General features: G+C 50.9%; 1 protein-coding gene across 2 annotated transcripts in view; it reads right to left on the bottom strand.

Moving 5' to 3' along the window:
- The window catches only part of LOC137307900 (E3 ubiquitin-protein ligase Hakai-like), a 29,997-nt gene extending 19,121 nt beyond the window's left edge, over window positions 1-10,876 (bottom strand). The window contains exons 1-5 of one of the 2 annotated variants that reach the window (XM_067976947.1): window positions 10,802-10,876; window positions 9,033-9,200; window positions 8,513-8,613; window positions 8,338-8,421; window positions 7,566-7,639 (exon numbers count right to left, since the gene is read on the bottom strand). In XM_067976947.1, the coding sequence (XP_067833048.1) occupies window positions 7,566-7,639; window positions 8,338-8,421; window positions 8,513-8,613; window positions 9,033-9,200; window positions 10,802-10,814 (440 nt within the window). In that variant the 5' untranslated portion in view covers window positions 10,815-10,876. Of the gene's footprint in view, window positions 1-7,565; window positions 7,640-8,337; window positions 8,422-8,512; window positions 8,614-9,032; window positions 9,201-9,294; window positions 9,700-10,801 lie in introns of those variants that run through there. The other variant, XM_067976948.1, reaches the window with a different exon arrangement.
- Window positions 10,877-12,082: the final 1,206 nt, after the last annotated feature.

Below are 12,082 nucleotides of genomic sequence, written 5' to 3' on the forward strand. Positions count from 1 at the left end.
GAACAAGCAGCGAGTGCAATGATGCTGAACAGGCCAAAATGCTGCTATTCTCCCTGGAGAGGAAGCTCTTCCAGTCCCTCTCTGACCAATGTAAGATGGGACAGTGTGATTATGGGGAGCTCAAGGAGGAAGTTCTTGAGGCCATGGGGATGAATGAGGGAAGTCCTTTCTCCCGGGTGGAAAAAACAGTGCAGCTCGTAGGAGAACCCCTGCAGGCTTTTGCAGACAGATTGTGGCCGGTGTATAGGAGCGCATGCAGTGGGACGCCTAACTGGGCTAACCTGGACCAGGATCAGCGGGCCCACTGGCTCCGTTGCCTGGTGGCAAACAGCTTGCCACAGGTCAGGGCCGCGGCAGGAATGTGGTTTGACCCAAAGAATCCCCTGACTACCGAACTCACAGTGGTCAGACAATTGACCATAGCTGACCGTAATGGTAAAGGAACCGATGCACACCCACCTAAAGGGAAAGTGCATGAAATGAAACCCGGCCAGGGTAGGAAGGAGTGGCATCAGGAAGGGAATAACCCTTCCAGCACAAAGCTCAACTGTTATGGGTGTGGGAAGGATGGACACTGGAGGAAGGAGTGTAAGAATCCTTGGAAAGATAACAAGGGAAAGAATTCCTCAACCCCAGCCCAAAAGGCAGAGACAGGAATCCCTCCCGCCACGGTCGAGTCATTTTTGGACGCCACGAGAACCCTATTGACTGGCCCAGGGAAGGTAGCAGCCATCACCGGCGCTCTGACCCCATCAGCCCCATCTAACCCACAACCCTGACTAGAGCCAGCGCAGCCTGTTTACCTGTGTTCCCTTACCTACGACTTATGGAAGAGACCCTTCGTTGAGATGGAGGTAGAAGAGGTAAAGGGGACCTATCTGTTGGACACGGGAGCATCATGTACCGTGATCCATTCAGCTCACCCCACCACCTCACCTCTATCTAACGGGGTCCCATACAGTCTGTCGGGATTCACAGGTAAAGAACAGGCTGGCTCATTTTCCATCCTGCTGACCATTCATTTAGGAACACTCCGCTCTAAGTGGACCTGTGTCCTAATGAAGTGGGAAGTGGAGGGTGGAAAAGGGATCCTGGGAGCCGACTTTATTGTAGGCCAAGAGATCCTAGTGGATTTGAGGAATCACTGCCTGTGGTGGGCAAATACAGGAAAGGAAGGCGGAGTAGTAGTCATCCCAGAGAAACAGGGGAAGGGGACCCTGTGCACCATGAAGCCTAAAGAGGGTTATAACCTCGAACTCATGGTCAGCAATACCCCAAGGGAGTTCCAGGCATTTGTGCGAGCCCACCGAGCCACATTTGCCACACACAAACACGACTGTTGGAGGGTCAACGGGTTCGAGGTCAGTGTAGATGGGGACCCTATGGCCCGACCACAAAAGCAATATAACTTCCCCAGGGAAGCGAAGCCAGACATAGAAGCAGCCATGTCCTCCTTAGTGCAACAGGGGGTCCTGAGACCGATAGCCACCCACGTGAACTCTCCACTGTGGCCGGTTAGAAAACTGGACAACTCCTGGAGGGCCACAGTGGACTATCGGGTGCTCAACAGTAACATCCCAGCCTGTGCACCCACGGTAGCAGCAGTTGCCGACCTGATAGGAAGTATCCCAGCATCCGCGACCACTTTCACGGTGCTGGATATCTCCAACGGGTTTTGGTCCATCCCTTTAAGGAGAGAGGATCAGTACAAGTTTGCCTTTACCTTTAAAGGGCAACAGTACACCTGGAACTGTCTGCCTCAGGGCTTCCACAATAGCCCCAGCATTTTCCACCAATGCATGGCAAACAGTTTAAAGGGCTTCAGCCAGCCCAGGCAGCTGGTACAATACGTGGATGACCTGCTCCTATTCACCGATTCGAGAGAGGAGCATGGCCCACTTCTGGCCGAACTGCTGGAACTGCTCGGGCAGGAAGGTTTTAAAGTGAACCCAAAGAAAGCGCAGATCGGCCAGCAGGAGGTGAAATTCCTGGGCCTGACAATACGTGCTGGGGAAAGGGCCGTAGATTAAGCTAGAAGGGAAGCAGTACAGGAGTTACCAGTCCCCAACACAGTCATGGGAGTGAGATCGTTTCTAGGGCTAACCGGGTACTGCAGAGACTTCATTGAGGACCATGCGGCCACAGCAGCCCCTCTGCTCCGACTCCTGCATAAGGGAGTGGAGTGGGTTTGGGATGAGGGTTGCCAGGCAGCATTTGTCAGGCTCAAGAAAGATCTCTAGGGGCCATAGATGGAGGGAAAGAGTTCTTCCTGGAGGTAGCAGCCAGCGGAGACAGCCTGAGTGCTGTGCTGCTCCAAGAGCGGCATGGCAAGCTGAGACCGGTGGTCTGCTCCTCCAGGATACTCACAGATGTGGAGAAGAGCTACTCCAATTGTGAAAGGCACCTCTTGGCCACACATTGGGCTGTGAAAAGATCGCTGATCTTCACAGGCACCTCTCCCATCACCCTCCTCACCCAGCACACGCCCACCCAGATGCTCCTGGACGGGAGAATCAAGGATGGGACAGTGAGCAGTGCCCACATTGCTCGCTGGACCCTGCTTCTCTCACAGATGGACCTGAAAGTAAAAGGGCTCTGTGAGCCAAAGCTCGCAGCTAACCTGGTATATCCTGGAACAGCCCACCGGTGTTCCATAGAAGGGGTTTGGGAAGTTAACATAGGTTTACGGGCCGGAATACACCCTGCAGGCCGTGAAATCTATGTGGATGGCTCCAGCACAGTATCTGCTGGTGAGCGACTCACGAGGTGTGGAGTTTATGACCCAGCGGCAAACCTTGCCCTGGCAATTAAGCTCCCCAGCACCATGAGCACCCAGCAGGCTGAACTGTCCGCGGTAGTGTACGTGGTCACACACCCAGAGATCTTCCCCACCCCATACACGATTTGCTCGGACAGCATGTTCACATGCAATTCGTGTACGGAGTACCTGGCCATCTGGTCCCGCCGCGGATACACCTCTGCTGATGGGAGACCCCTCACAGTGAAACCCTTGCTGGAGAAAATCTTAGCAGCAGTGGGGGAGGAAGGGGAGGTTTTCATCCATAAGGTGAAAGCCCATTCCTCCGCAGAACCCCGGAGTGAGGGCAACCGGCAGGCCGACGTGCTAACTAAGGAGGGTGCCCGCACAGGCACTTTCTGGGACCCATATGGGTCCTGTCCTATAGCAGCAGTCACGGGTAGGAATGGGACACAGGGGAGTGCAGGGGTAGCTTTAACCCCGGACCTTAAGACAGTCCAAACCCAAGACCCCGTCCTCAAGGCAGTCCTCAGTGCAGTGGCAGAAGGGAAAAGGGTAGAGGGCACTTACTGCACAGCAGCCCTCTCTGTAAAGGAGGGCATGCTGTTTAAGGGAGAGCAATGGGTAGTACCGCAGCAGCACAGGAGGGAATTTCTTCAACTGGCCCATGAGGGTCCAGGAGCAGGGCATCCCGGGCCTGAGACCACCTTGCAGCGGGTGGAACAGGCGGGATGGTGGCCAGGACTCAGGGAAGATGTCCGCGAGTTCTGTGCCAGCTGTCTGGTGTGTGCTGCTAACAACCCTGACCCCCACAAAAGGAAAGTACCTATGGGACACATCAGGAGGGTAGAGGGACCATGGCAGTCGATCCAGGTCGACTACATCGGACCCCTACCCACCGCCCAGGGAGGCTATAAGTACTGCCTAGTCCGGGTGGATGTGTTCACAAAGTGGGTAGAAGCCTTCCCCTGCCGAACAGCCACAGCTCTGAGTACAGCCAGGATCCTGGTCAGGGACGTGTTCTCACAATGGGGGCTACCACAGTACATCGAGTCCGACCAAGGGAGCCACTTTACCGGGCAGGTCATGCAGAATACCCTTATGGTACTTGGCATAGAGGGGAAATGGCACGTTGCACACAACCCACAGTCCTCAGGGATTGGAGAGAGGATGAACAGAACCTTGAAAGAAAGGCTGAGGAAAGAGACGGTAGACTCACCTAGAAAGTGGGTAGAAGTCTTACCGTTGGTCCTAATGGGGATCCGAGCCAGCCAGTCAAAAAGCACGGGGTATTCCCCACACGAGCTCATGACTGGTAGGGTTATGCGGACCCCCACCCATGTGCTAGCCCCGATGCTCACGGAGGGTCAGCTCAGAGAGGTGAACCGGGACAGCTTCGTCAGGAATCTGTTTGAACACCTTAAACAGGTTCACTGGCAGGCTGCTAGCAACATGGGAAAACAGCATCGGAGTAACCGACTGCTGCTAGAACCTCGTACGCACCACGAGTGAGAGATAGGCATTCAGCATGCTTGGTTTCATTGGTCAGAACATTGAATACAGGAGTTAGGATGTCTTGTTGAAGTTGTACAAGACATTAGTAAGGCCACACTTGGAATACTGTGTACAGTTCTGGTCACCCTATTATAGAAAGGATATTATTAAACTAGAAAGAGTGCAGGAAAGATTTACTGGGATGCTACCGGCACTTGATGGTTTGACTTATAGGGAGAGGTTGGATAGACTGAGACTTTTTTCCCTGGAGAGTAGGAGGTTTAGGGGTGATCTTATAGAAGTCTATAAAATAATGAGGGGCATAGATAAGGTAGATCGTCAAAATCTTTTCCCAAAGGTAGGGGAGTCTATAACGAGGGGACATAGATTTAAGGTGAGAGGAGAGAGATACAAAAGGGTCCAGAGGGGGAATTTTTTCACTGAAAGGGTGGTGAGTGTCTGGAACGAGCTGCCAGAGGCAGTAGTAGAGGCAGGTACAATTTTGTCTTTTAAAAAGCATTTGGACAGTTACATGGGTAAGATGGGTATAGAGGGATATGGGCCAAGTGCAGGCAATTGGGACTAGCTTAGTGGTATAAACTGGGCGACATGGACATGTTGGGCCGAAGGGCCTGTTTCCATGTTGTAAACTTCTATGATTCTATGATTTTATAGGGGATCAGGTTATGGTTAGGAATTTTGCTCGGGGAGGCAGTCTAGAACCATTATACATGGGGCCCTACAGCATTGTAGATAAGGCAAGCCCCATGGTATACGCCATAAAGCTGCCTAGGCGCACCAAATGGTTCCACATTAACCAATGTAAGTTGTTTAAATTCAAGAGAGGGGAACAGCCAGTTGGGGCAAGGTCTGAGGATAAAAATCCTCAGCCTGCAGCAGGAGCAAACTCACAGACTGCACAAGCGGGTGCAGTGGCTTGTTTTAAGGGAAGGGCCATCCCACCCACCATTTGGGACACTCTCCCGCTCATCTGGAACTCAGACGAGGTGGGACCTGAGGGCAGAGAGTTACCTGCCCCTGACACAGGTTTAGCAGAGGTACAGCCTGAGGATAGAAATCCCCAGCCAACGGCAGTGGAGATTCCACAGACCGCACAAGAGGGGACAGTGGCTCGGGTTGAAGACCCACCAGCCAGAAAACCCCCACCAGCCAGAGTCCCTAGACGGTCCCCACGAACGCCATGGCCAAAGAAACCGTGGTCACCGGCTCCCCAGTCTAAAAGGGCAGCCCCTCAAGTCAGGGATCGATCTGAGGACAGAGGTCCCCAGCCAGCAGCCGCAGGCTGTGAGACCCCAAAGGTACAGGACAGGGTGGCCACACCGAAGGGAGTAGTGTGCTGTAGCCCGAACAGGGATTAACCTGGCTGCCCGGGGACGGGCGGTGGATGTACATAGCTTCTGTTATTTAATTTTGATTGTTAAGTTTGGGTGTTTTAGTTAAATTTTAAATAAGGTGGTTGGTAGTTTAAGTATTATTGTTTAAGAGTGTTTGTATTGAGTCGAGGTCGATAAAGTTTTGTGACCGTGTATTATTTTTCTATGTATGGACCATACTTTCCAAGTGGTGCAGGACCCCTGGACCCCCTCCGTGCTTGGATGTGAATGTAACTGAATTCTTACCTGTGTCTGCATCTGAACACTACACCTAAAGGGGAATGGATGTTTTGGGTCTTAGATAGGTAAACTACAGGGGAAGGTTGGCTCTCGAGGATCGAGAATTTTGCTCACCTTTTACCAGTATGATACTTGAAGCAAGGTTAAAGTATCACAGGGGGGAGTGTAAGATTCTCAAAATTCACAGATCCCCCAAAACTCGGGAGAAAAACCCTAAAGAAATTCACCTTTCCCCTGAGTATGGAAAACTTTGGCCATTGACCAAAATCCTAAGATGGAAGGATAGGTGAGAGGTCACCAGACGAAATCAACAACACACAGTGGAATGTGAGAGAATTACTGCTTCAGACATGTCTCTGTTTTAATACAAAACCGACAGCAGGTGGTCGACACTCACTGCCATTGAAAGAGGCAACTGCTCCAGACATGGTGGGGCCATGTCTTTGTTTTAAAGCAAAACCGATCAACACCTCGGACATTGGATACAAAAAGAAGCCTTGTGTGACAAGCTCTAAAAATCGGAATTAACAATGACCCATTGGGAGAAGCAATTGCAACATGAGGGACCATCAAAAAGCCAAAGATTCTTAAGGACTTTGTAAGAACTGTTTAAAAAAACACTTCATGTCTGTTTAAAGTAACGAAGACCATTGTAAGAGAGGGATATAGAAGTGGAAACTCGAAACCTCTCTATCTGGTTCTTGCTGGCGCTTGTGTGCTGCCTGTGTCTGGAAGGAGAGCAGTTTTCCAGTGAAACCAACGAACCCTACATGAGAGAACCGGTCAGCCAGACCTGCAAGGGCAAAGGATTGTTCAACAGCTCGGGAGGCGACAGTTCAACAAGGCGAGGGGGCAACAGAGAGAAGGTCAGCAGCTCTAGAAGCAGGCCGACACACAAGAAGAAACCAGAGCAACAGCCCCAGCGACCATCAGACACCTCACGGCAACAAGGGCCTTACGAAACAACCAACCGAATATTACCACCAACCAACCGGGATATTGGGCCACCGCGACCAAAGAAAACCAACTCAGGAGAAAACCAAAGATCCGCAAAGTTTCCACTCTACAATCTATTTCTGACTTACCTCTGGGTGAATTACTGTCAAGGATTCGTTTGGTGAGCATTATCTCTGGCCCTTTAGAGTCCAACTTAGCGAGTACAGTGGGATTGGGAGGGGAGGTATCTTTCTACTGTAATTTCCCTCGTGTGTACCGAAGTGTTCCCCATTTTATTAGAGTGTTAAGATTGTTGTGTTGTATTTTCTCTCTTGAATAAAGATCAAAGTTTCTTGCACCAAAACCAGTTGTCTGCTGCACTTTGACACAACCCCCAAATAAGTCCAAGGTCTAGAACCCAGGGAGTGGGAGCGATTCGAACCACTCAGAAGTCAGAGGTGAAGCTGACACACGCCACCACCCCCTACAGCACTACTATTTTCTGTGCAATTTGTTGTGCTGTATATAGTGCTCAAGTAGGCTACAGGATATAGTATCAATTGTGCAGGAAAAAAGTATTAGTGAAAGAACTGGCAACATTACTGTGCTGTGTCTTGTGTTGCAAGAAATTCTGTGTTACATTGGGGAAAAAAAGTTGAAAATATTTTTGACACTAAGAAATGCACACTGGCACAAAGGGTGTAAATTCCAGTTACTAGCCAAATACACAGAACAAATCTTACCCAGGACACATCTTGTCACCCTTTTTCTCTTGCAAACTTGCACAGTTGAAACAAAACACATGTTTACATGGAATCTGTGAAAAAAATGCATAATTGTGAGGTGACAGAAATTTAAAGTCCCATTTCCTGTGTACATCACACTAAAATACTAATTTATAGCAGAGACACTAGGTCACAGAATTTTAACTCTAATCCCAGGATGTGAAATGGTTTGGAAGGAAGAAATCAGGTTCTGAGCCAATTACCATTGGTCTTTTGGAAGACTTTTTAAAGACACAATGTTGAATTTTAAAATGTTGGGTAATCTGCTAAAACAACTGGAAATCTGAGTATAACACATGACTGGGACTAATGCACGCTGATGACTGCAGGTCACATCTGTAGATGTCCTCATACTTGGTATTCAGATGGATTTAATATCATATGCCTTCAAAATACTTGGAATCCATTTCAGAGATGCAGACACAAATGGGTCCATAAGGTCATATCACAGTTAATAAACTAGATCTTTGTAAGTGTATATATAAAACTATAGTAATCTGCATGCAAACTGGTGGCTGAGTAAGTCTGTCAGAGGAAAACTAAACAATTGAAGTTTATATTTTTCAACAAAATTGCAATTTCTGTTAATAGTTTCCATGTAACTCTAAATACCAAATGGGGAGGAAGCACGAAACAAAGGAGAGCCACATCAGATACAGAAGAAAACAAATTACTCCTGAGGAGAATCTACCAAAATCCCAGCTGAGAATAATCAGTTGGCATCACTCACCATGCGTCCATATATCTTGATGGGCAATCCACATTTATCACAGAAATGAATGGGAGTGTCATCTTTTTCACCCAAAAAGTTTATCTGTAAAACATATTCAAACACCATGACTTCAGGTATTATGCCAATATTGAAGTGTATATGTTTATTTATATCCATATTCAAATAATATTACCTTAAAATCCCAAAAAAACTGCAGAGGAAATCGGCGCTGGCTCCCGAACACCTCTCCGCCTTTGCATTCATAGCTCTCATCTTCATTATAGTCAAATCCTTCTACAAGATATCAGAAGCAATAAAAAGGTTTACAACAGAACCGGTTTTAAATTTATAAAAAGTAGCAAAATTTGGAGCAGCACAAGCGATGCTATTGAATGAAGGGAAAGCGAGACTGTTCACCCACTTCAGTTAGTCTCCCATCTCAGTCTCACAGCTATGGGGAGGTGCTGGACAGAGGCGAAGAAAACAAAACTAGAAAGAGACAGCCCAATGTCAAACAGGTACTCATCAACTGGACAGTGGCACTGTTAGACCAGTTAGGCCGAATGCTCTGTTTCTGTGCTGTGCATTCTATGTAATTCTTGCCTTGGTCAATTCCAGCCAGGACATTCTTGTGAAATGCCATTCAACTACACCCAACAGGATCCACTGTACTATTTATCAATTATTATACAATGAATCTATGATTCCATCACCTTCATCCGGAGGTAGTGACTTTGAAGAATTTCTGCTCATACTTCTTTGACTTCGAGATGAAACTCGATTTCGGTTGGACTGTTTGGAGATTAACTTGATGGGGATTCGCCTACGGACATCAACTCCGCCCAGAGACCCAGAACCATCGGTGCCTTGTAGATCTTTATCTTTGAATTAGAAAAACATTTAAATGAACAGATTCTTGCTTCTGCTCAATATTGCAAAGTCATCAAATAAACATGAAACAAATTCACAACTCACAACAAAGCTGATTCCAATACTATTTGAGCAGAAACTTGCAGGTCAGACATCTACACAAGAGAGCAGAGAACTGAGCATTCATCTTCTTTCTGTAGACATCTATCTAGTTTACAAGAACTTGTTGATTCTGACTAGAGGGAGAACAAGTGACTACATGCCATTTTCTGAATAGCTCCCCTTCTGTTAGTTATTTATATTAAATGCAAGAACTCTAATTACTTATTTAAATATATATTTCTTAGAGGTAGACCAATTTTAAATGAAACCTGTAACATCCCAAAAGTCTCTTATAATTCTCCATATCTCCAAATGTCAGTTCAGTGTCAGTGCTGGAGCTCCAGGTTCATCCGCCCCCCCCCACTGCTCTAACCCGTGCTCCAGATCTCCCCCCCGCCGTGCTCCAGGTCCCCCCTCCCCACCAAAACCCTCCCCCTCTAACCCGTGCTCCCCACCCCCCTCTAGCACCGGGACAGCAGGGGGGGCCGGGACAGCAGGGGGAGGGGGAGGGGGGGCCGGGACAGCAGGGGGAGGGGGGGCCGGGACAGCAGGGGGAGGGGGGAGGGGGGGGGGGCCGGGACAGCAGGGGGAGGGGGGGGGGGGGCCGGGACAGCAGGGGGAGGGGGGGGGGGGGGCCGGGACAGCAGGGGGAGGGGGGGGGGGGGGCCGGGACAGCAGGGGGAGGGGGGGGGGGGGGCCGGGACAGCAGGGGGAGGGGGGGGGGGGGGCCGGGACAGCAGGGGGAGGGGGGGGGGGGCCGGGACAGCAGGGGGAGGGGGGGGGGGGCCGGGACAGCAGGGGGAGGGGGGGGGGGGCCGGGACAGCAGGGGGAGGGGGGGGGGGGCCGGGACAGCAGGGGGAGGGGCGGGGGGGGCCGGGACAGCAGGGGGAGGGGGGGGGGGGCCGGGACAGCAGGGGGAGGGGGGGGGGGGCCGGGACAGCAGGGGGAGGGGGGGGGGGGGCCGGGACAGCAGGGGGAGGGGGGGGGGGGGGGCCGGGACAGCAGGGGGGGGGGCCGGGACAGCAGGGGGGGGGGCCGGGACAGCAGGGGGAGGGGGGGGGGGGGGCCGGGACAGCAGGGGGAGGGGGGGCCGGGACAGCAGGGGGAGGGGGGGCCGGGACAGCAGGGGGAGGGGGGGGGCCGGGACAGCAGGGGGAGGGGGGGGGCCGGGACAGCAGGGGGAGGGGGGGGGCCGCCGGGGACACCCGGGGATTGGAGGGGGGTTGGGGGCCGCACCAGGTCAGCGCACCGCAGGGCCGCGAAGCCGCCTCTTCCCCCATCCTCCGGGCTGCGATCCCCGAGCCGAGTACGAATTACGGGCCGCAATGGGGACCTGCTCGCAGCCTAAGGCCGGGGCCTTGGATTCCGCCCGCTCAGGCACGGTATTACGAACCAGCCCGCCACCCAGCGCGACCCCGGGGATCACCGAGTCCCCGCGCGGCCCCCTCCCCGGCACAAATCAAACAAGGAACAAGGCCCGAAAGCGCGAGTGAGGCCGGGCCGGCTTACCCGCCTCGGCCATGGTGAGCGCAGCATTGTGGGAGGGCAGGAGGGGCGGGGCCAGGTTACCAGGGCAACGGAGGGGGAGGAGAGCCCGGCGGATGGTGCGAGGAGCCGGAGTAGGCCGCACGGAGCCCGGAGCCGGAGCCCGCTCCGCCACTCCAGCAGATCACCGCTGATCTTCGACCTCAACTCCACTCTCCCCCGATCCCCATATCCCTGATTCCCCGAGAGTCCAGAAATCCATCGCTCTCAGCCTTGAATATATTCACTGACTGAGTGTCCACAGCCCTCTGGGGTAGAGAATTCCAAACATTCACAACCCTCTGAGTGAAGAAATTTCTCCTCATCTCAGTCCTAAATGTCCGACCCCTTATCCTGAGACTGTGCCCCCAGTCCTAGACTCTCCAGCCGGGGAAACAACCTCTCAGCATCTACCCTGTTCAAGCCCCCTCAGAATCTGATATGTTACAATGAGATCACCTCTCATTCTTCTAAACTCCAGAGAGTATCGGCCCATTCTACTCAATCTCTCCTCATAGGACAACCCTCTCATCCCAGGAAGCAATCTGTGAACCTTCGTTGCACCCCGTCTAAGGCGAGTATATCCCTCCTTACATAAGGAGACCAAAACTGTACTCAGTTCTCCAGGTGAGGTCTCACTATGCCCTGTACAACTGTAGTAAGACTTCCTTATTCTTGTACTCCAACCCCCTTACAATAAAGGCCAACGTGCCATTTGCCTTCCTAATTGCTGGCTGTACCTTCATACTAACTTTCTGTGTTTCGTGGACAAATCTCTCTGAACACCAACATTTAATAGTTTCTCACCATTTAAAAAAATAATTCTGTTTTTCGATTCTTCCTATCAAAGTGAATAATCCCACATTATACTCCATCTGCCACCTTTTTGCTCAGTCACTTAATCTGTCAATATCCCTGCCTAACCAAAGAAGTTAAGGATAGTATTAGATTAAAAGAGTAGTAAACCTGAGGATCAGGAGAGTTTTAGAAAGCAACAAAGGATGACCAAAAAATTGATTAAAAAGGGAGAAAATAGAATATGAAATTAAACTAACAAGAAAAAAAACAGATTGTAAGAGCTTCTACAAGTTTGTAAAAAGGAAGAGATTAGCAAAAGTAAACATTGGTCCTTTGGAGGCTGAGAGAGGAGAAATCATGGGGAATAAGAAAATGGCAGATATGTTCAACAAATATTTTGTATCTTTCTTCACAGCAGAAGACACAAAAAGCATACCAGAAAAAGTAGGGAACCAAGGGGCTAATGAG

This window comes from Heptranchias perlo, unplaced genomic scaffold, assembly GCF_035084215.1.
Source record: "Heptranchias perlo isolate sHepPer1 unplaced genomic scaffold, sHepPer1.hap1 HAP1_SCAFFOLD_115, whole genome shotgun sequence".
Classification (NCBI taxonomy): domain Eukaryota; kingdom Metazoa; phylum Chordata; class Chondrichthyes; order Hexanchiformes; family Hexanchidae; genus Heptranchias; species Heptranchias perlo.